This window comes from Tinamus guttatus, unplaced genomic scaffold (assembly GCF_059628265.1).
Source record: "Tinamus guttatus ecotype Peru unplaced genomic scaffold, ASM5962826v1 Tinamus_guttatus_pri_ptg000232l, whole genome shotgun sequence".
Taxonomy (NCBI): Eukaryota; Metazoa; Chordata; class Aves; order Tinamiformes; family Tinamidae; genus Tinamus; species Tinamus guttatus.
The window spans coordinates 205505-230273 of record NW_028288766.1 but is presented as its reverse complement, the minus strand read 5'-3'; the positions used below and the strand labels follow the sequence as shown (position 1 = coordinate 230273).

General features: G+C 43.9%; 1 protein-coding gene across 2 annotated transcripts; it reads right to left on the bottom strand.

Annotated features, from left to right (window-relative positions):
• Positions 1-2072: 2072 nt before the first annotated feature.
• On the bottom strand, positions 2073-22824 carry RIPK1 (receptor interacting serine/threonine kinase 1). 2 transcript variants are annotated; one of them, XM_088525649.1, is made up of 11 exons: positions 22615-22824; positions 20849-21002; positions 20220-20357; positions 17735-17963; positions 16756-16905; positions 15589-15665; positions 12870-12954; positions 9991-10557; positions 8304-8384; positions 7290-7442; positions 2073-3205 (listed from the first exon to the last, which is right to left on the bottom strand). In XM_088525649.1, the coding sequence occupies exons 1-11, from the start codon at positions 22764-22766 to the stop codon at positions 2910-2912; spliced, it is 2082 nt and encodes a 693-aa protein (XP_088381775.1). In that variant the 5' UTR covers positions 22767-22824; the 3' UTR covers positions 2073-2909. The 2 variants fall into 2 exon arrangements, with proteins under 2 accessions (XP_088381775.1, XP_088381774.1); XM_088525648.1 differs by lacking the exon at positions 8304-8384.
• Between the last annotated feature and the right edge of the window lie 1945 nt (positions 22825-24769).

Below are 24769 nucleotides of genomic sequence, written 5' to 3'. Positions count from 1 at the left end.
CTCTGAAGAGGCCAAAGTTTGCCCTCCTAAGGTCCAGGATTGAGACCCTATTTACTGCCCTGCTTCCTCCTCGCAGCACCCTTCATCTCCTGGTCACTGTAGACAAGGCTGCCCTCAAACTTCATATCTCCAACCACTTGTCTTTATTGGTTAGTACCAGGTCCAGCAGCACACCTCTCCTTGTTGGTTCTCCATAACCTGTGTCAAGAAGTTATCATCAATGTTCTGCAGCAGCCTCTGGGGCAGTTTGTGCCTAGCTGTGTTGTCTTTCCAGTAGTTACCAGGCTGGTTGAAGTCCTCCATTAGAACCAGGCCCTGTGATCATGAAGCTCCTTCCAACTGCTGTTGGCCTGCTCATGGCCTGCTCATGGCCTTCCTCTTCCTGATCAGGCGGCCTGTAGTAAACACCCACAACAGTGTCGCCCCTGTTGGCCTGCCCTTTAATCCTCACCCACAGGCTCTCAACTTGCACTTTGTCCTCCCCTGTGCCTGCCCTTTAATCCTTACCCATAAGCTCTCCACTCGCTCTTCAACCACACCAAGGCAGAGCTCGATACTGCCCAGTTGCTCTCTCACAAAAAGAGCAACTCCCCCACCTCACCTTCCAGACTTGTCTTTCCTTAAGCACACCGCCATCCATGACAACGTTCCAGTCCCGTGAGCTATCCCACCATGTCTCTGCATCTGCAGGGTCACATGGCCTTGTGACCGCACATATCTTTAATTCCTCCTGTTATTCCCCACGCTATGTGCACTGGTGTACAGGCACTCCATGGAAGGAATTGAGCCTGCAGGTTTTCCAGGAGGGGTGCAAGAAAACTTTCTGTCGTCATGTCCCGTACACTCATCCCTAGCTGCATGCACCTGCTGGAGGCATCGTGGCTTGAGCAATGTCACACTGACTGCCCTGTCCCTGTACTCTCTCCTTGCCGAGCTTAAAGCCCTCCTAACCAGGCTGGACAGGCTATTGGCAAGGACATGCATGTCCCACTTAACTGAGGTGGCTTCCATCTCTTCCCATTATTTGTCAGACTCCACTCCAGCAACCCCAATGTTGATTTCTTGGGGAAAAATGGGGAAGCCTGTAAGTTAGTATAAGCTGGTCCTTCCGCAATGCGAAAAGTTCCGTAGATTTTAAGACCAGAGGAGGGCACTGGCTCATGTCACTGGACTTCCTACACACCACTAGATTTTCCAGTTCACCCAGTTGACCCTGTACCGAGACCTACAACCTTGCCTTTGACTGAATTGTCTGCTACCCAAGAGGGTTTCTCTTGTTAAGAGCTAGCAGGAAATTTTGGACATTTCTAAGTCAAAGCAATAAGGCAACATGGTAACTTCTGAGGAATGGGCAAATGTTACTGTAGCAAATACTCAATACAGCCCAGGTTCAACAAAAAGAGAAGTATGGGTTTACATGGATCAACAATATATAAATGCTCTGGTACCTGTGGAGGGATGACACACCTTCACACTAATTTCTGATGAAGTCTCCAATCCGGATTATCATTTCTATCATTGCCTTATGCTAAGTAGCTGTAAAGCTAATCCAAGTTTGTTGGTATTTGCAAAGATCTCACTTTCATTCTGCTTTCAATAAAATGGTGGCTGCTCTTATCAAACAGCAGAAATCCATTGAGACTATGCTGTTATTAAACTGTTCATTTTCTGACTTCAACCAGAATTTAATGAGCAGTCACTGCTTGTTCTAGAGCCAGAAGAAGAAGGTCCCAAAAGATCTGCTGGCAACATTCATCAGTTTCACTGAAGTAAGAGGTGTTGTCCTTCATGGACACAGCTTGGTATAATGATTCTCTGGGCATAAAACAGCACAATTCTTCCTTTGTAGAATCTGCACAGTAAAATTTTGTCAATAATTGTAGCTAAAGCAGTGGTAGGAGCATTCTCAGGCACTGGACACGATCAGCTACAGAGTTGTCCAGCACAACTCTGGCACTGTGTAATAGCCCTCAGTCAAATGATTCCTGAGCATGACACAATGAAAATACATTTTCCTGGAAGCAGGGTGCTGCATTCCAGTTAATTTAGTGCCCAGGAGCCTTCCCAGGCTCATATAATTTACTAGTGTAAGTGCAGCCTAAGAGATTCAGCATTTGTTAAATTCCTGTTCTCAGCCTGAGTAGCATATGGAATAAAACACTTCTCCTTCCCAAAGGTTATATATTCCTGAGTTTTTGCTAGGAATTGCATAGTGATTGAATTTCTTTTTCAGCATTTCATAAAGCAGACCAGAGATTTATCATGCCAAATCTCTAACAAGCAATGTCAAATCTAATGCAAGATTAATGGATTAATGTATCCTGTGCAAGGAAAGTATTCTTGTTAATTACGCCCCTCTTTCTCTAAAAAGCACTGTAAAAGGACTTTTAAAATAGGATCTTATCAGCCTAGAACAATCTGGTCTAATATGCTTTTCGGTATTGTCACTTAGACCAAATCAAGAATTAATTTTACTTTCTGCCCAAGGCTTTCAAACAGTGAGGCAGTCTTTGACATATTCTTATGCCTATGTTAGCTTTGCTGAAACAAGAGACTTATGTTCAAAAGTGAACTGAGTCCTTGCTTAGAAGACAAGTCTAAAACTGTTGTATAAAAGAAACAGACATTCTCCTTGACAACTCTACAAAATTGTGTTGCAGTTGTCATCTTAGTGCAATCATTTGATTCAACAGGAAAATGCCTATTTTCTTTTATCCCCTGGAAGACCTACTTCTCTGGACATAAGTACTTTGAGTTATTGGAGGTCTTCCCTGAAAACTGCTTGGTAGAAAAATACATTCCAAAAAGAAAGGGTTCATACAAAACAGGGAAGGTCCAGAAAGTCCATTCATAAATGTTACTTCCTATGGAAACTTGTTGGGAAAAATGCCCTCCTTTTCCACCGGTTCTCACTCAACCTGCTCTTCATTCATTTGCATTAGACTAGTAAGGAGATCCAGTCTTCGGCACCCAAACAGGGCTTTGGCAAGTTTTCCAATTGTGGCACCTTTGGAACCTTCCCTCATTACCCACTTGAGCAGCATTTGGTAAACTTTTTCTTTCAGTCCGTCCCGTTCATAGTCATGATCAATTTCATCAATCTCTGGATCACAAAAGCCCAGTTTACGAGCACAGTGTTTCCACTGTTTAGCCAGCTTTTCTCTCACTAGATTCAGATGCTTCTCAGAGAGGACAGTATTATTGTCTGCAAAAAGAAAAAAAAAAGTTCAAGAAAACACCATTGCTTAAGACTCCTTCTACTCCCTCCACTATAGAATCATAGAATCGTTATGGTTGGAAAAGTTCTTCAAGATCAAGTCCTATCATAAGCCCCTCAACACCATGTCCAATAAACCATGTCCCTAAATGCCTCATCTACACATTTCTTGAACACTGCCAGGGACAGTGACTCCACCACTTCCTTGGGGAGCCTGTTCCAATGCTTGACAGTGGCCCCAGCTACACAGGGAGCTTTTCTCCCTACCCCAGTTAAGGGCAGAATTACAGATTCTCGCCATGGTTTAAGTTATAGAATCATAGCTTCTCTGGGCAGCCTGTTCCAATGCTTCACCACTCTTTCTATGTAGAAATTCTTCCTAACCTCTAACCTGAACCTCCCCTGTGCAACTTGAGGCCATTTCCTCCTGTCTTGTTTTCAGTAGTTATTCTGGAGAAGAGATCAACCCTCACCTCACTACAACCTGCTTTCAGGTAGTTGTAGAGACTGATAAGGTCTCCCCTGAGTCTCCTCTGGGCTAACTAACCCCAGCTCCCTCAGCTGCTCCTTGTAAGGGCTGTGCTCCAGCCCCTTCACCAGCTTCATTGCCCTTCTCTGCACACACTCCGGCACCTTCAAGTCCTTCTTGTAGAGACGGCCTCAAAACTGAACACAGCATTCAAGGTGTGGCCTCACCAGCACCGAGTACACAGGGGGTCCTGCTGGCTACACTGTTCCTGATACAAGCCAGGAGGCTGTTGGCCTTCTTGGCCACCTGTGCACACTGCTGGCTCACATTCATCCGGCTGTCAACCTTCTGACCCCCCAGATCCTTTTCTGCCACACAGCTTTCCAGCCTCCCTGCCTCAAGCCTGTAGCACTGCTTGGGGTTCTTGTTACCAAAGTGCAGGACCCGGCACTTCGCCTTGTTGAAACTCTTACGGTTGGTCTCAGCCCATTGATCCAGCCTGTCCAGATCCCTCTGTAGAGCCTTCCTACCCTCAAGCAGGTCAACTCTTCCTCCCACCTTGGTGTTGTCTGCAAATTTACTGAGAGTGTCCTCAATCCCCTTGTACAGATCATTGATAAGGATATTAAAGAGGACCGTCCCCCTCCAGTCATCTGGGACCTCCCCTGTTGGCCAGGACCACTGACAGATGATGGAGAGTGGCTCAGAGAGCACTTCCGCCAGCTCCTTCAGAACGGTCAGGTGGATCCCATCTGGCCTCACAGACCTGTGTGTGTCCAAGTGAAGCAGCAAGTCTGCCCTCCGGAAGTCCAATGTTGCTGTTTTGCTGACATCCCTCCTGACTTCATTAGGAACCGAAAACGCTATCATTTTGTGGTCATTACGCCCAAGACAAGCTTCTGACCACCACATCTCCCACCAGTCCTTCTCTGTTGACAAAGGGCAGGTCCAGCGGGCTCCTCCCCTGGCAGGCTCCCTTACCAGCCGTGATAAGAAGTTACCTTCCACACACTCCACGAACCTCCTAGACAGTTTCCTTTCTGCCTTATTGCATTTCCAACAAATATCTGGTAGGTTCAAGTCTCCCACAAGAGCAAAGATCATGAGACTTCTGCCAGCTGCTTGTAGAGTGCTCGTCTGTCTCTCATCCTGGTTGGTGACCTACAGCAGACTCCCACCAGCATATCAGCCTTGTTGGCCTTCCCCCTGATCCTGACCAGTAAGCACTTGGCTTTTCTGTCACCCACACAGAGCTCCATGCATTCAAAGGTCTCCCTAACACACAGTGCTGCCTCACCTCCTTTCCTTCCTTGCCTGTCCCTTCTGAAGAGCCTGTAGCCATCCACTGCAGCACCCCTGCAGTCATGACAGTCATGTCATGACAGTGGTCCCGTGACATTTCAGTGACAACTGTCTTAGCTTTCCTGATGCACCATGGCTTCTAGCTCTTCCTGTTTGTTGCCCACGCTGCGTGCATTGGTATAGACGGCACTTCAGCTGGGCTACTGAGCTCTCCCCAGTCCTGGCGTGCCACCTCTACGCTCATCCCGATAGATGCCAGTTTTATGGCCCTTCCCCTTCATATCTATTTTAAAGCCCTCTCAATGAATCCCATCAACTCCAAGGATTCAAGGGCAAGGATTCTTTTCCCCCTGAAAGACAGATGAGCCCCATCTGTCACCAGAAGGCCCAGAGTTGTACAGACTGCCCCATGATCAAAAAACACCAAATCTGACTGCTGACACCAGTCTCTCAGCCACGTGTTGAGTAGGTGGTTTTCCCCGTTCCTCTCAGCATCTTTCCCTGACACTGAGGGGATGGAGCAGAACACCATGTGCGCTCCTGCTCGCCTAACCTATCTTCCCGATGCCTGAAGTCCCTTCTGATGGACTCTTGGCAACTTCATCACTACCAACTTGGAAAAGCAATAGTGGGTAGTAGTCACAGGGCTGTACAAGATCTGGTAGCCTTTTTGCAATGTCCCTTACTCAGGTGCCAGGGTGACAACAGACCTCCCTGGGAGGGAGTCGCCCACAACAGCTTCCCTTTTTTTCCTTTTAGTGGAGGCAGCCTTAAGGCGTGGGCTTGGCGGCCGCACCCTAGACAACCCCCTAGATGGACCTTGGTCTGTGCCCTTATTTGGCTCTCCCTTGAGTTCCAGGGCCTCACAACTGTTGTCTATGGACACGTGTGGAGGCAAGGAGGGATAGGAGGAAACTCTCCTGTCACAATGAGTGGAAATCTGTTTCCATTCCTCCTCGTTTCTTAACTCTGCCCCCTCTGCCCTATGGCAAGAGGATAGGGGATCCTCAGGTGGTTTGGGAGTGTACCCCCTGTGCACTTCTTCAGATGGCTGCAGGGTGTCACTCTACCAATCTATCTCTTTTTCACACTTTCTGATGCACCTTCTAATTTTGGTAGCCTTTCTGCCCCCTCCTTCAGTGACGCCACCAGGCTAAGCAGTTTATCTACCTGTTCACACCTGATGCAGGTGTTGGCTCTGCTGCCCCCCACTAACATAGAGAAACTCGGATACTCTGGGCAGCCAAAGACCTGGACAGCTGTATGTACTAGTGGCATCTCAGTCTGCATCCCCACAGCCTTCCTGGTGCTGGCTTTCTGCCCAGCACACACCGTGGCTTCGGCTGCTTCCTCACTGAAGTGATGGCTGTGGGGAGGGCTCTCCTGCTGAGCAGGGAGCAGCACCACGCCTGTCTTGTCTGTGCCCACCCTGCCTGTGCCAAAGGCCGCGCTGTACCCTGAGTGCCGCGACACCGTGCCCTGAGTGCCGTGATGGCCATGCTGTGGCCTGAGTGCCGCGCCACGACGACGCCGGTTGCAGAACTCCCTGGGGCAGCTCTTGTCACCGTGGGCTCGGGCTGCCTCCCCTGCTGGCGCCGCCGCTGCCTCAGAGCTGCCTCTGGTGCGGGGCTCGCCTGCCCACCCGGGGACTGCTCCCCGCTTTCCTGCTGCCCGGCTCGGGTTTTGCTCGCTGAGGCAAGGGCCCCCAGCGCGAACGCCGGCGACAGAGCCATGCCCTTTGAGATCACCTCTGTTCTTGTTCCCAAACTAAGTACCGGTAACAAAGGGAGGCAAAACTTGGGGCATACAATCAAAAGTGGGCTTCATGGAGGCAATGCTACCAAATACTGCAGAACAGGCACTCTCAAGACCCACCTATTCACAAATCAGGTGTTGACCTTTTTTTTTTGATCTGAGACTACCACAGTTTGTCATTTAAACATCTTCAAAATTGAGACACCCCTTCAGAGTACTTATAAAGCTTGACTAATGTCTCTACAATGCCTTTTGTGCTCTTAGACACTATTAATCTGTATACCTCGGAATACACAGAGATAATTAACCCCCATCCTGATCAATGAAAATATATTAAATTTTAAAATCTTCCAATTACTACCAAAATGAAATATTAAAATCACAGTCAGGGGAGGATCATCAATCTGGACACTACTTCCATTGAGTTTACAGTCATTATTGCTCTGCTTCCTGATGGCTATACATCCATACTTGCATTTGCTCAAAAGGTACTCAGAGGTACATTATAGAGGGAGAATACTCCAAAAATCAGGAGATGTCTCTTACCAAATATACCCGTTGCTTCATAATATGAATAAGATGTTTCTGCAATGACAGGAGAAGTGCTTATGTGCTGATTCTGCTCGTCAATCTTCATGTGATTGTAGGATCCAATTTGAATTCCGGTACTGTTATTTATGGTGTATTTGATAGAATCATCTGTATAAGGAAAATGTAACATGTGAAGGGTAAGGAGGAAGGTTCTATTAATCACAGAAGGGATTAAATACTTTTATTACATTTGAAGTAGAAAAGTCCAGCTTTACTCTTATGATTTCAAAGTTCTATAAGGCTACAGAAAATCACTTTTGGTTGCTCCTACGCTATCCATATTTCATGTTCTATTAGAGTGTCTTGCTGGCATCACTTTCTTTCGCAATATATCATTCCTGCATATAAAAATCTAGTGGTCAGTTTTATCTATTTGCACAGGAAATCAAGACCCTTGTTATTCACTTCATTCCTGAGCTTGTACTGAGTCATCACCCACTATATCTTAACACCTTCCAGAGGACAGGGCATAACTTCAGGGGGTTTCAGGGCAGCTGAACAGTGGAGAACTGTGCCTCAAGGAAAGCTGATCAGCCTGAAGGCTGTGGGTAGAAGTTTGCACTACAAAACCAGAGCAAGAGATGGCCCTTAGGATGGGTGTAGCAGATACAGGTGGGCTTCAGGAGCTGGGTCTAGTCACTGCAGCTTAATTCTTCAAGGAAGTGAGTGGGTCCAAGTTCCAGGTTATAGGACAATGCCTTCATTTTTTATTTATTTTTTAAAGCTACCTTATGTCAGAGAACATAAAGTTCTTGATCTATCAAATATACCCTTATTTCTGAATGTGACTATACGTCCTGCTAGAGACCGAAATTAATTCTAGATACTGGTATTGCTGAGTTCTGCTGTGGTTCAAGATAGCAAGCAGTCACATCAAATATTTCAAGGTCCTGAAGGTACTTGCTTTCCTGCTCAAGTTGCAATGCATGCCCTGTTGGCTACCAGCACAGATAAGGCTACAGCACTTGCCTGTGTTTACTCTGGTTAACTGAGATGTGCTAGGATAATATGCAAAATTTCCCCTCATGAAAGAACTGGAATCGCTGTTACCTAAACAAAGAGAAAAAACAGAAATGCTGACTGAGAATACTGAGAAGCATTATAGAATAAAAATAATAAAAAGAGCAAACATACTTAATAGTATGGGTATATACGTTCTACTACTATATACAAAAAGACAGGAAAGTTGTTAGTAGAACTTCATCTCCTTGAATAACTCCAGTTAGTGTGACTCCCATCACCCTGGCTTGGTCAGTCACTGCTTGTGAGGCAACGAGCAGCGGCCCAGACAGGAGGGTGATGGTCCACGTGGCCGCATGACCACCTGCCGAGGAGATGGCTGCACAGGACCAGGGTGCAGCTCAGGATGGACGTGCCCCATGGCAGGCATCCACACCGGCACATTCCAAACCAAGAAAGCTCCCCAAAAGGCTGTTGCTGCTTCCAGCCGAGAGGGATTGTGGTTTCTACTAGTGCATCAGTCGTCACTTGCTGTAGCTAAGAAACGGGACACCACTGCACTTTTTTTGGGGACAGTTATATCTGGCAGAGATGTAACCTTCTCCTCGGGTTAGTAATTTCTTAACATGATCCCAAATGAGCTACGGCAATTCATACTGGAGCACTAAGAGTGACTAGGCTACAGTCACCCAGAAAGAGGGGGAGAGCTACCGTGCAGGTCTTCTAAAACTCAGGCTGACATCTCCTACACTATTGCATGCTCCCTCCCTGTAACAACTTCTTTCTCTTTTTTTTTTTTAATTTCTTTTTATCAAAGGATCTTATTTTATTAGTGGTGTTCTTATCCTTTCTTCCTGACATGACAGCTCTCAGCTTCACGTCAGCAAGCAAACTCAAGTAAGCAACTAATCACAGCCCCTGCATACATAATTTAACAGAATGGCATCTTTGTGGCATTACGCTTGATAATGAGCCAGGTATTCTTGCTCTCCTTGTGAGAAGCTCTGAAAAGGAATGCCACACTAAAAATAGCCAGTGTCTAGTAGAAGCAGACTAACATATCTCCTACTACATCCAGTTCCTAAAAGGTACATCATAAATGCCTCTGGTTACTGACTACTTATTTCTGTTTTTTTGCTAAATCCAGTATTCTCTTCTTGCTGTGCTTCCATGCCTTTTTATTCCATCGTTCACTAGCAAATACTGAGAGATGCTCCCCATCCAGCACTGGAGAGAGCTCTCTGGAGAAACCAAGGCAAGAGTGCACCTTAGTTTCTGCACATGCATGGTATGAATGCCACATTCTGTGAGTCAATGGTATTTCTTTACTTTCTGAGCGTGGTTGGTAACGGCTCTTGTTTTTGGTGCTCTCACCACAGCTGCTGCAGCTGTTGGTTGCTATTGTTAAGTTGGTAGCTAAAGAGCTAAGCCCTGGCTCTGAAGCTCCTCTATTACACTAGTGCTTAAAAATGATCCAGGTGAAGTTAACGGCCCAAGATCAGCAAAAACAGGTATAAGGAAATCAAAACCAGAGCATATTAGTGACCTGAAATGACAATAAAAAAACAAAGAGAACCCGACAAAGTAAATAAGCTCTTGCTGCATCCCAGATCAGTGTTATTTGCAAGTGGGCTTTGTTTTTAAGAAGGCAAATGGGTTTTCAGACACAGGAGGTTTGAAGGAGGGAGAATCTTACCTGTATCCGCGTCTGCATTCTTCAGATGCCAATTTGCAGAGCTGTGTGACTTTGGGTTTGGGACAGTTTCAGGCACAGGAGGTTTACTTAGGCTAAATGGGGAGACTGCACATGATCCATAGAGATCCTCTGTGTTTCCTGCTAGGAAACTGTTAGGGTTTGGCCCATAAAAAGCACCTAAATTTCCCCATATTGGTGGTGATATAGCCGGCTGTGGCTGAAAATAAGGTTTAGTGTTTGAGCCTGTGTTTTCAGCTCTTGGATAAAGTTCGCTCCTTTGTGGAGTAGAAAATGGCTTTGCAAATGGATCGTAGGAAACTCTTCGTCTCCTTTCCTCCTCTCTCATTTCAGGAGTGTATACCACAGGTGAAACGTCTGATTTATCCATCCGGCTGCCAAATACATGGTAGTTGAACTCATGCTGCAGTTTCCTTTCCAGATTCTCTGCGGGAGTAAATGAGGTCTCACAGCTCTCCACAGGCTGGTTCTCAGGACAGGCAGCAAACAGGGCTTCGTCCACCTGGCCGGTCATGGGACCCTGAGAGCTGTGCAGAGAATTAGGCTGATCTGAAAGGGAAGAAAATTAAATATATTAAATGTATCCTAATGGAAATATGTAGCTTGTTGCAATGACACTGGAACCAACTAAGCTATTCTTCATATTAGGTAATTTATAAAATGTGACTCACCTGCGGCATAACCTATGTTTTACTTTATAATGACTTTCCAAGGAAGGGTTTCAGATTTTTATTTACAAAGCACAGGCTTGTACCACTGCCAAAATCTTCTCCACTCTAGTGGCGTCAAATTCGCTCCATACTCCAGTTATATTGATGTTGAGTTCTCAACCTTCTCTCAAAGATGCCTGGAGGCACATGCCTGGTATGATTTACTGGTAAGCCTTTATTGGCATTAACTGAAGTTTATTGAGTATAAAATTGGAGTGTAACACAATGGTGAATTGGACCCACCAGAACAGGTGTTACTCCATACAGTATAAAAAAAAATCATTAAGGTCATGTTTTAAAATAATTTTGCAAAATATCACTCTAGGTAGTTCATGAGGCTTGACTGAGTCTTTTTATTTTGTCTAGTTTATTCTCCAGAGTCTCAAAGAGTGTGTTTTCACAAGTAACATGTAGCAGATAAAAAGGAGTTTATGCCACCTAAATCTTTCAAACTAACTCTCAGTATCAAAGAAGCTTTACCTCAGTCCTGCTTTGAATTCTGACCTAGATCATACTGCAGCATTTCAGGACTAAAAAAAGAATGCACAAATCTGCTTGTTAGTACCTGTTTTCATTCTTTCTTTCTTTTTTTTTTTAAAGTGCAGGACTGAAGAGGTTTTCTTAAAAAGTTCTGATAGCTTCAAAGTTGTCTAGAAAATCCTGTGCATTCCTGGAAGCAAGGGATGCTCACAAATCACTGCAAAAGTGCCGTAAATTTTATGTTTTCTGATTATCTCAGATAATGCCAGTGAACTCCTTATCTCCAATTACATGAATTCTGTCCAGACTAGGCAGGACACGAACTATTTCCTTTTGATGGCAGCGTATTGGTACACATGGCAATGTGACTTGCTCTGTTTCTGACTTGCTCTGTTTCTGCTGTTAACAGTGTGGCCGGGAGCAGGAGGTGTAAGTTAACGCAGAAACAACCTCACCAAGACTGGTAGCTCTTAGCAATGTCTCATTGCCACAGGGGCATCCATTCTCCTGAGCAAGCTTGAGCTGGGCGAGCAGCTCCTCTAGGACTTCCTTCCCTACTGCTATCTATCTGAGTAATGCTCGTTGACTGGAGAAATAAAATGGCTTTGGTCAAAAGGCTGACAAGACAGCATCTTTCTGCAGCACAGATTCACAACAAAACCTTTCATGTTTGAAGCAGAAGAGCACCTGCAACTGCTGCAGTCATACTTGACTAGTTCTGCAAAGGAAATGTAACTGTATTCATTTTAAAACATAGTGGTGGGGCTGCCCTACTAATCCATAAGTACTCTTGAGGAACAGTTATAGAAAGCTTTAGAGAAGATTTAACAGTTGCATGTTACAGTTTAACCTCATTCTTTTAAAATTCTCTTAAAAACCCATCTTTAAAAAGGGATGAGCAAACTTAGCAGCATTTTAACTTCTACCGAAGCTTCTCATGCTGCTTGCAAGTCAGTGCTGCAAATAAGATTCTATATCCTTTGTTACTAGGAAACTTTGGTGAAAGACTTCTTGATATATTACCACAAAACTAACTAATCGTGACATTATTAATGAGACAGCTCTATAAACCTGTGAAACGTGCAACTCAAGCAAGTCTTGATAGCAAGTATGACAAAAGGAGGGAAGACTCATAGATGGAGTATTGCTTAGATAGATTCAGTGAAGAGCAAGCTAATAAAAAAGCAGTACTTTCTCGTCCTGAGTCCTGGCTGTATTCAGAACATTTGTATAAAAGGCCGAAGTGGGAAAAAGTAAAGTTTTCATGGAACTGAAGTCTGCAGAAAACTCAAACAAGTAGACATACTTGTTGGTATGATTAAAGAAGAGGGGAGAAAGATTAAGTATGAGAAGTAATTATCAAAGTGACCATTAAAAAAATCAAATGTAACAGGGAACTTTCTGAATGGGAGATGAAAGCAGAATAATGTAAAATAAAAGAGCTTCAAGCTGTAGATGCTGGAAATTTTGAAATAGTGAATACAATTTTTAGGAGTCTAGGAACAAACTCAGTCTTTTCAGCGAATTCAATTCTCTCTGAAGTCTGAAATAACTGCATCTGTTAAAAACACTTAATGGTGAAATTCCTCATAAATTCTGCATGTTCACAACTTTATCCTAAGCAGAACATATGGCATAATGATGTGCTAGCTAGTGACTTGCAACACTTACCTACTTGACCATTACTGCTACCTTCTGCCACAGCATCTATTTGAAGCATCCTGGTCAGCAGTTCATTTGGCTCAGGCCACATTTTCTGTACATAAGAAAGAACAAATGATCAAGGTATAGGTGAAGGTTAAACCAAAGAGAGGGTCTTTGTGGTAAGAAAGAGCACATCTTTCAGTGAAGTGACCTGAGGAGGGAACAACTCCATCCCTTTTCAGAGGCCACAGCCTGGCAGGAAAGTCTCACTGCTTTGTTAAAGATGCAAAAAACAAAAGCGAATGAACAAACAAAAACAACAACAAAAACCCTTTTCAGAGAAGGGGGAAAGGCTCCAATACAACTGCAGTGTGGGATCCTCTGAGCTGGCCAAATGATACCTTTCCCACATAGGGAACATAGGGAATGAATTTGCTACAAACGTAGAGTTTTTGTATGAAAAGGATTAGTCTGTCTTGCACTTAATGGCCAGACTTTTCTCCGAGCAGTCACCGTGACAGAAGACTGCTGATTTATCCTGTTCACCTCCTCCCACAAATTCACTCTCTTCCCACAGGAAAAGATGATGTTAAAAAGCTCACTACAAGCTTAGGTCCTTAGATTTTATTTGAGTAACTGAACAGTGGCACATTCCATAACTAGTGAGAAGGCTGTGGCCTCTGCCTCCCCGATTACAAGCAAATAAATACTCCTCAGAACCCAAACCCTCTAACCCATGAACGTAACAGAGGGAGCTCGAAGTTCACCACGTTGTCCTGCCTGGATGCCATGCTCCCAGTCTGTGCCCCTCGCTGTGTGCCCTGCTATGAACAGCAGCTCTTCTTACTGAGATGTGCAGTCCATTTTCAAAGCAGGCAGCTGGTGCCTATGACTGAGGAGGAGGACGTGCAAAGGGCTAATGCATCCAGGGCAGCTGGCCTCAATCCTCACTTGCGGCTGCCATCATAAAATGACATTCATATTTCACATCATGTTTGGCCAAGCAAGTCCAGTATAACTATTATTTGTTTCATCAAACAATGCTTGACAAACATCACATGCTTTCCAAACCAGAAACTTGTGTGTTCACAGTTACAGATTTGGTGACACAAGGAGACACTTTTAAAAAAAGTGTAAAAGAATTATTTCACAAAGAAAGGCCTGGATTTTTTTTCTTAATTACAATAACTGGGTGTCTAATCTTTGGAGCCTCACACTGCTGCAGAGATTGAGCTCCTAATGTCAGACATTCCCATTGCTTGCTGTCAGTACTACTTAAGCAAATCGATAATTTATTCATATTTACAATCTGTAAAACAAAAGATTCCATAATCAGCCAAAAACATTAATAAAGAAGTAATTTTAATCCCTATGACTTTCTGTCATAAAATTAATCTATTTACCATAACTTGTAAATCTATATCCAGAAAAAAATAGAGGGACTAACTTAACCACTAACAAAAAATGCTTGTCTTCAAATTTCTCAAATTCGTATTACTGTTGTGTAGCTTCATGGTCTCAACCTGCTGGTACTCACTAAGATGCTGTCAAACATAGGACAAATTTTAATGTATTAAAAAAACCCACATATGTATTTATGGGATTCTTCACACTTAGTCTAAATCAGATGCTGCCGCTTCTGAATCTCTGAGAATTATTTCATTCCCTGAAAGAGACTTATTGGAGGGGCTTTTTCAGGGTCTTGCATTATCAGGGAATCACGGAGTCACACAGACTGGAAGGGAGCTCAGCAGATCTCTGGTCCAGCAGCTCTCCTGTGCAGAGCTCTGGCATCAGACCAGGCTGCTCAGACCAGCTCTTTATCACAGAGCCAGGTCCCAAAAACCTGCAAGGACAGAGACTGTTCAGCCTCCCTGGGCACCTTGCTCCCCTGCTTGACCATCCTCATGGGGAAAGGGATTCTGCCCTTACTTCCAGGCTGAATCTCTCCTATTTCCATGCATGCCCCTTCTCTCATCCTCCTGCTGTGCATGGCTTCTCTCAGACTCTGTGCAGGGGCTGCTGTTAGGCCCCACTGCAGTTATATCATCTCTGAGCCACTCCTCACAGGCATGTGCTCCAGCCCCCCAGATCCTGGCGCCTCCGCTTGAACTGTCCTCAGGAGGCCAATGTCTGCTGTGTCCGGGGCCCTAGGAGAGGCACCGCGTGCAGGTGAGCGCCGAGCAGGCGGGCACCCTCGCTGCCACGGCCCTGCTCCAGGAGAGGCTCTGCTCCGCCTGCGGGACGCTCCTGCCAAACCTCCGAAGGCTCTGATCAACCTGTTCCTGCAGCTGGCAGCCCTGCCTGTGGGTGCTGCCTGGTTCCCCGGCCCGGAGTCCCTTGGGAGCTTGGTGACAGCGCGCTGCACCACCTGCAGTCACCGACACCTCTGTGTCAGGGCAGCTCCCCACACCGACCCCTGCGCTCCACCAGCTCCGGGGGAAGCAGGACCACTAACCACTGACTTCGGAGCCACATTGGCCAACTAGTTTTATCCCATTCAGACCGGAACATCCAAACTTGGATACAGGAATATTCTGGCAGCCAGCATCAAAGCCTTGCTGAAGTGTAGATAAATCACATCCCCTACTCACGCTCATCCACAAATCCAGTATTTTATCCCAGCAGGCAGCCAGGTTGGTCAGGCATGATTAGTATCGGAGTAGCAGAATCCGGCCCTATCCTGGGGCCAGGGGGTAGGAGATGTGGCAAAACTAGCATCTTAAAGAACTACAAAATTACTCACTTGTAACTTTTTTAGATCATCTTCAACATTTTTCTCTAAATTTTGATAGTAAAACGGCTTGTATTTTTCACAAATTTCTGTAAAAAAAAGAGAGAGTGCTGAGTGAAAGTGATTTTCAATGGAAAATACAAGTAATTATACTGCTTAACAGTTTTAATAGAGGAGGATTGACAAAGAATTGTATGAAGTGAAGAAGAGCAGTGCACACATACACACATGAAACATATGTTTGGAATTTGTGTTCACAGGACTGATTTAGCCTTAATACAGCAGCACCAACAGGGCTCTAGGGCTATTTTTGTTCTCGTTGCCTTGTTTTTCAGAGTAAAAATGCTCAGTTTACAGTCTGTGACTGATTGTCCTTTCATTGACTTGACTGCCCAAAAGAATTGGGTACCTCTGTTTTAAGAAACTAGACATATTCAATTACACTTAGCTGTTTGATTAACACCTACCATATCACCACTAAAAATTGAATTATTATTGAAAGAATTTACAAAAATGATAGATAGCAGTATTTTGCAGATCAGAATCAGATACTGAAAGCTACAGTGAAGCACAAACCTAATACATTAGCAGTAGATTATGTAGATGAAATACAAAAGTGATAAACAGGTTTCTCCTGGTACTATTTCCTATGTACACTGAAGTATATATCTGCTGAATATTAAGTTCTTGATCTCCCTGTCTAAACTGAAAACTCCACTTCCTGTCACATGTAGTTTTTCTTTTTTGTCATGATATGTTGAGGCAAACATGTATATTTGCAAAGAGAAAAAACAGCCATAAGAGATCAAGATTATTGGCTTATTTTGCTTAATGATCTTTGTCTCTTCTCCAGACTATTCAATTTAGTTTTAAGACTTTTATTGACTTCAGTTACTTTGGGATCTGACTACATAATTGGCTAGTTTAAGGCTGTCCCATCGCTTACGAAAGGTTAACCTGAGATAGCTTCTGCAGCAGCTTCTAGGAAGCATTTTCTCAGCAGGCACAGTGTCTCAGCTCTATCTAGGCAACAGAATTTCTCATATCTTTAAATGCTCAACAAAATACAATTCTTTTGATCTCAGAAGTGGCAGTAGACTACACTGGGCATGTAAATAGATGGATTGCTATTACTCCTTACTGATGGACACGTAAGAAAAATAACCTCTAAGGCCTCACCCGCAAAGGCTGGCCGTTTCTCTGGGTCTTCCTCCCAACATTGTCTCATTAAGTCAATAATTTCCTCTGGACATTTTGCAATAATCTCTTTTATGTCTGGTCTGTTCCCACTAATGATGCCAAAGCAAATCTGAGCTTCATTTATACCATCTGAAAAACAAAATTTCATATTAGGCACTAATCATAGGTTTTCATATCCCGAAGAGTTGCCTCTTTCTAAGTAAAGGATTTAGTGAGTTAGTCTCCCAGGTCTTTGTGGATATGGTAAATGAAGATTTCAAAGAAAGATGCTGGAGTTGCATATACAAATATCTCATGCCAAAACATTCACTCAGTGTAATGGTAGTTCAGAGTAAGGGTGACAGATCTGGACCTCTAGAACATGAACCTCTGTACTTGCTAAGAACCTGGAGATGGCCACATGGACAAGTACTAGCCATTTAGCTAATAAAAGGCTTTCAAAATCATAAGTACAACTTCCTTCTCTGGAATTCCGAGCTCTGCTTCTGTTTTTCTACGTGATTGCATTAGCCTATTTTGAGAAATTAGCACCACACAGCTGAGAAGCAATAGCTGAACGTGTGTATGTCCCCAGTAAAAACAAAAAGAAATGTGGCGAGCCCACAACAGGACACAGCACATACCAGGGCTGCCACCCTGGCATGCCAACTTTTGTATAGTCTTTGCCACGGAGTGGAGGTTTACAACTACCCTGCATGGATGTGAACAGATGTGTGCTCACACGCCTGCATTTCAAAGGCAATGCAAATGTCCTTGCCTACACTTAAAGTCAGAAATGATGAAAGAACGCCTCTTGCTGGCCACCAGCTGCTAAGCAGGAGCTTTTCTTTGGCACAGGCAAGTTTATCTATTATTATTTGTTTTATAACTTTATATTATGAACGGTAAGCATTTAATGTTAATGTTTAATTTAACTTAATGTTAATTTGGGGATGCAGGCTTTTTGCAGATGACTTACGTTCATATGGCTCTTTGTCAGCAAAAATTGCCCAAATCACTATGCCAAAGCTGTAAACGTCTGACTTCTCCACAGGTTTCACATTAATAGACCTTAAGTGCTCTGGGGCCATATAGAAGAGAGTGCCCGCGTTGCTCTGGGAAGCGCTCTTGATTTGCTTCTGGCGGAGAGTCTCCTCTTTGGTCAGCCGGCTCCAGTTCTTAAAGGAGGCAACACCAAGATCTGCAATCTGAAAAAAGACACATCGTATTTACTCCTACAATGAATAGGAGGTAAGCAAGTATTTCATACTTTTATAATGAGTAGTTGATAATATTTTATCTAAAAATGACCCTAGGACAACAATGCAACTACGAGAAAGGAAATTAAGCCATCTGCCTTTTTTTTTTATTTTTTTGCTTAGTTGGAATAACCCTGCTAAACAAGAACCATTAGTCTGAACCTTCAGTAGAAACTCAACCCCACGGGGAGCAACATCACAATGCAAACAAAGCTAAAGTTTGTTTTTGCTCATCTTGACAATCATGTTCAAGACTTGCTTGAAGCACCTTCTGGTGAATCAAATTCAGAAATAATCGTAAGATGGCAATGTCTTTGCTCCACACTCTTTCCATTTTTATCTAAGCTTGTCTGATGTCTGCCAAAGAGACATGAAAAAGCATGCAAGTTGATGGAATAACTTAGGAGGTGGAATAAGCTAAAGCAGGAGTATCTGGATACCATGGGCTTGACAAGGTGGCTTTATTGAATCCTTACAGGTGCAGCAAGTAGACGAACGGCTGATGCTGAAGGGGGTTAATCCTTCCCTGCCTCCCCCATGGCCTCCTGCCACGTGCTCCTGCTGCACCTGCACTTACAGCACAGACTCCTCTGGGCCCGGAGAAGGGCTGGTACAAGGAGCTCGCGGAGCCACGTGCTGCCCACTCGAGGGGTGGCACTGAGCAGAAAGCAGGCGGCAGCCACTGCTTCAGCCTCCTGCATTCTGCGAGGACACAGGGATGGTCAGATCACCACGAGGGCTAACACACGGGAACAGGAGGGCAGCAGGACAGACAAAATGGAAAAAAGCGCCTGTTTCTCTTGGATGCTTTTAAATTGAGTTAGTTATGTAACCCAGTCTTAACTCGGATACAAGAGGGGTGACACCCTGCCTTACTTCTTTACCATATTTCTCGTACATTGCTCTTGCTGCCTTCAGCTACCCTATTCTTTCTTTAGTTTCCGAAGCTTTGGGCCAACCTTACACTTAGAGGTGATGTGCTCAGTGGAAGAGGAAAACTTAAATTTCCTTGAGGAAGCAGCTGTCCCAGTTCATGTCTGCAAGTGAGAGGATGCCTGATAAGGCAGAGGAAGACTCGAGAGAAACCTCTGTAAACCTGCAGATTCCTAGAACAACTGGTTCCTTTTATAAATGTGAACCATGTTAGACACATCCAAGCAGGCAGGTCATCCAACAGCTATCCTAAAGGAAACTTATCAAGTTGCTCAAGGAAGTATCATTTGTTTCTGAATTTGATCCTGGATTCCAGGATTCCAGCTCAGTCTGCCAAACAATATAATGATAGGATAGTTTGATTTTGTGCATGTAAGCAAGCTGGAAACTAAGAAAAAGTCCATAAAAGTGCATAAAGAGCTTATCTTTTTCCCCAAAAAATACAGCTTATCTCTCTTATCTACAAGATGCTCATACATCACTATCATCTGTTATCATCTTAACCTTGTCATATCACTTGTCACTACTTTATCCACAAGAAATAAGAAATCAAGGGAATTCATTCAGTAGGTTCATATTGTAACGGGGTGTTTACTTCAGCAACTCACCTTGACCAGGGACAGGACATTTGCTGAGGACTGCTGCAAATTTTACTCTGGTTTATTCTGCAGTAGGGTCTACATGTATAAGTCTTGATCCAAAAGCCCGTTGAAGTTAATGGAAGGGCTTTGGAACAGGTTTATAAATCATTCTTTGAAGGAATCTCCTGCTGCTTTTTTTGTAGCTGGTGGCTGCCATTTAATAATGAGGACTAAGAGAAAAAGAGGGAGACAAAAGAGGAAAAGGTAATAGGCAAAAGAAAGAAAATGAAGAAGGTAAAGGCAGGAGGAGAAATTACTGCAATAGAGGACAAAAGACATGATCATTAAGACATCTTTTTTGGTTCAACCACTGTGTGTTAAGGTTTGTGTTTTTTTTTTTCTTCTTAGCTGTTTTACTATTTGTAGTCCATTAATTCTCAACAGCTTTATTCATTCTTTTTTAGTACCCCTCCTGATTTTTTTTTAACAGATGGGGGAAGAAAGGAAGCCAGAGCAGATTATGCAAGAGGAAGGCTCAGAGGCTGTGTAGGATGCCAACTCCAATGGCCACTGCTAACACTGCCTTACCAGTAGCTTGCTGGACTACAGGAGTTCATCTGTGAATCAGGAATAATAACCACTGTAGCTGAACCGGGCTCTTTAACCAGGACGCCACCTTTTTTCATTTTACCTTAATGTGGAAGTCTGTGTCCACAAGGATGTTTTCTGGTTTTAGGTCTTTATGTACTAGGCCTTGCTCATGTAGGTAAAGCATTCCTTCTGTGATCTCCAGCACAAAACGCCCTTTCACTGATAGAGGCATGGAGAGCTAAAATAAAGAAAAAAACCACCGTCCATTAAAACACATGCTGCTATAGCCACTACAGCTATTAAAGAACAGTAAGATAATTTTTTTTTTCCCTCTCAATCTCTCTCCAAGAGTCTTTCTCAGTCTCAATCAAGCCAGGGTAATATAAAAGAACAAGGGTCCTTCTTGTACCTTAAGTTCTTACATCAACATAAATCCAGAGCCACCCCACATTTCTTACATCACAAATTCCCCAAACCTCTCCACAAAAACCCTCTACAATGCTGAACTCTGTAACTGGGGTCTGTTCCACCATGTTGGACACAAGAGCCCCAGCCATCGTCCTCGGCTGTCTAGAGACAGCAGCGCTGCCAGGGGCCCTTCAGAAGGGAAAAGAGGGCAGAGATTACAGCCTCCACCCCTTGGAGCTGGAGGCAACGTGTTGTCTCCTTCACACATCAACCGTACGTAGCGTGAGTATTCGATAATTAACGATTCCATTTACTGCTCACTTTCTGTAGAGCTTTCATCAAGTTTCCCCGGTTCACATACTCCATTACAAGTGAGTAGTTTCCATCTTCCAAAATTATACCTAGTAGCTTTACCACCCGGTCATGCTGCAGTTTACGCATGATCCTGCCTTCTTCAAGGAGGGAAGCATTGTATCTGTAAAACAGAAATTATACCACACATAGGTGCCAGGCTGGAAAGAACATAGGAAGGAAAAAGCTGTTGATTTATAATGAAAATAACAGTCAAAATTGTCAACATCCTGAGAGCCACTGTAAGGTGAACCAAGCCTTCAGCTGGTTTTCAACTAGTACAGCTTTGCTTATTTCAGGTTACATTTCTGAGTGTCTTCCCAGACGCCTCGTAGAGAGGATCCCTGTGGACCTGTGTTGGGCAGCTCTGCACTGGGGCTGCTCTTCAGAGAGCACGCATTGCGTATGCGTGCTGCTGGCTGGGGGCATCCAAATCCCTGACTGCACGGACTGGATCCCTGAAGCATCCAATCCCTGCGGAGGCAGAATGGACAGGGAAGGCTGCAAGTGCCGTCGGAAAGCAGGATCAAAACAAACTCTACTCTTAGACCCACTACGTCTTGTACAGGCAAGCACAAAGAAATGTCTCCTTCCCGAAGGGCTCGTATCTATTTTCACTTTCGAAATGGTTTCATCACACAGAGATCCACCCACTGCCCTGGATACCGGCAGCCTGTACTAAGGTGAACTGCTTGGAAATGAATTCGAAGCCTAACTGCTCCCCGGGCCTCAGCACAACTCATTAATTCTCACAACAGCCAAGCTAGGAGCCCACCAAAGGTACCAAAACAGGGCTGTGCCCATTCCTTCACACGGGTGCTGCTCTGGTTACTACTGCTGCGCTAGTCACAACACAAGAGGAAGCAGTAAAATCTCAGCTGTGCTGCTTACTAATGCTTCCCTGCCCTGGGACTTAAAAAGGAAACTGCTTTCTACCGCTGGGGACAAGAAGGTGGTCATTCGGTCTGTGCTCGTTTAAGCCTTTTGTTCCAAAGCTTTAAGGAGTAACAGATTTAAGAACTGGGGGACAGTAAAAAAATAAAAAATAAAAAAAAATAAAAAAAAAGGCAAGGCAAACCAAAAAGAGAACAACAACAAAAAAATCTAGCAGGCTTGAGGAGAAAAACTGTCCATTTTAAGTGCTGTGGTCTACCAGAATCTCTTAATTCACCTTCCTCTGTTCAAACTCATGGAACAGTTTTAGGATTGTTATGTGTATGAGGTAGTAGAGCTAGAAGTTGACCTGAATCCACTAAAATCAACAGCTAATTCAATTCTGGGGTTTGGTTCACGCTCCAGCTCAAGGAGTCTGGCATCTCCTAATGACTCATGTTTGCTTCCTACTGTATTGCACTTGCATAACTGTACTGCAAATTAACATGCAAGTTTAAAAAAAACCTGTACCTACTGAGTTCCTCCATTTCCTTAGGCCTTCAAGAGCTCCCTCCGTTCTTAACAATTCACACCAACAGTGCTCACATTACAAAAGAAAACAAAAACTTCACCATAAGAATGAGGTAAAACACTCCAAAAGTTGACTTGTGAGGAAAAAAACAAGAAAATTTGCAGGATAGCTGCTAGTATTGTATTACATCATTTTCCCCATAGACAGTATTTCCTTGATGCAGAGATTTGAAACAGCAACACTTTATTAAGATTATCTCCACTGGATTTAAAAAATTATTTAGTCTACCTGAAGAATATAAATCCGAACGAAAATTCATTTTGTAACTTACTCTGTGCGCTGAGGTCCTGTGTACACTGTTTTTAATACTACGTATCCATGTTTCCTGTGAAAGCACAAAGAAATTGTTCCAAACCCTCCAGCATCTAGTTGTTGCTTTTCAAGCAAGTCCTGGGTGTTCATGTGGATATCTTCCAGTGCCATGTTCGCAGTCTTTGAGGCTGAGCGATCAAAACAAAATAAAATGCTCTACACGTCCTGGATCTGTAATATAGAAGAAAAGAAAGTGTCATTACACAGCACCTAGAGGTTTTCCAAAGTGCCTGAGCATGGACCTGCCTCATGAGCACAGGACTGAGGATACGGTGGCATTCTCTGGTGGCGAGCAGGTGAGTGTGCCACACCAAATAGCTGTTGCTTTTTTATTGCTTTGTTGCTTTTTTATTGCTTTGAAGCTACGTGAGCAGCGACGCCACAAGTGACTCACAGTGCTGTGAGGAGCACCGAGTGCTGCCTGCTCTGGGCTCCCCCGAGGTTGCTGGGAATGTCCTGGCTCTCCTGGGTGCAATGCCGGTGCCACCCCAAGCACAAAGGCCTAAACTCATCACAGGACTTAAAGCTGCCATGGGCTAACACCCTCCTTCTGTATCTGGGGTCTCTCTCCAGTTTTTGCATAATAATGGTGATTATGCATCTAGCTAGTAACTTCTCAGGCAGGAATGCATATTCTGCTCTAGTGACCACACAAACTAGGTAAGTATTTTTGAAAGCTGAATCTCTAAAGTCATGTTAACGCTATCGACAGCTTAGGGCTACCTGCCAATCATCACTATATAGCTAATTGAAACGCAGCCCTCCCTCCAACTACAGCAATATGGGACACTCTTCCTACATAAATGGCTAGTGAATTATCCCACCAACCCATAATTAGTCACCACGACCTTGGTGACTTGACTTGGAAATTCAGAAGAAACAGTATATTATATTTTGAAAGCATGAGGTGGATGCTGTGATGAACTGGATAACATTCAACAAGGGAGATTTTCTCATACAGTGGCAGGAAATCCTCCTTACGCGCATATGTTCTAGTATTAGGATGTGATTTTTTTTTTTAAGTAGGTGGTCTTTGTGTATAAGAACTTTGAACCAAAGACTTCTTTCAAACCTGAAGTTTTCCTAAGTATTGATATCACAGGAAAGCAATCTGTGGCGAGATATTTAAAGAAAGACTGCTTATTTTGGTATACTGCTTCACTGATATTACCTGGGAAAGTCACATAACAGAGAAATCAAGGAGGAAAGCTCAAAGGCTCAAGTCCAAGCCAAGCTTACCGCTTTCTATTAAGATACATGACGGTACAAATCTATCATGCAACATTATATACATTATGTATCCATAATTCTTAATGAGTATAATGAATGAACAGGAATTTTGAAGCTCAGTTAGTTCAATCTCACACAAGCTCAGCATATGTGGGTATTTTAGAGGGTCCCCCCTATATCTGTACACTTGGTTGATCATTAAGCAAATTAGATTTAACATGATGTTCTGAACACCGTTATTAAGGTTGGGTTACTTTTAACAAGTGCCAGCACATACTGTAAAAAAGAGTCTCAAAGCTGGTTCCTAGAAGAGAGAGAGGTTTGCCCAGTAATATGTTTGGGTATTCTTTAGGGAGTAATAAGAGTGCAATATGTGGGTTTGTGGTTTTAACATCATGGGTTATGCTCCCTGCTCTGCTACCCAAAAGGCCCATAAACTCCCAAGATTATGACCTGATCATTGGGTCACCATTCAAAGAGAATTTGCTCTGTTTTAATAATTCGTTACTGCTCTGATGCTCAGTAGTGTCCACTGTTAAGTGGGACTGATAAAGTTATTATTATTATATAATTTTTTTTGGTGCTAATGGCTGCCCTGGTGATCTAGTTACATAGCCATGCAAAAATTATCGAGATTAATACAAAAAGTCCCAATACAAGATACTATCAGAAAAAGTGGACAAGTTCGCAGGCCCCAAACCTCTTGGACACTTTAAGGTATGGATTAGGGACAGAGGAAACGAAGCCTGCAGGGAGCCCTGATGCGGGTGAAACCCTGCACACTTGCAGAAGATGTTTCAGAAGAGGCCAGGGCATCACAGCTCTATCGCTGTTACCCCAATGACCCAGCCTGCCAAATCCCTTCCCTTTTGTCAGGGAATCGC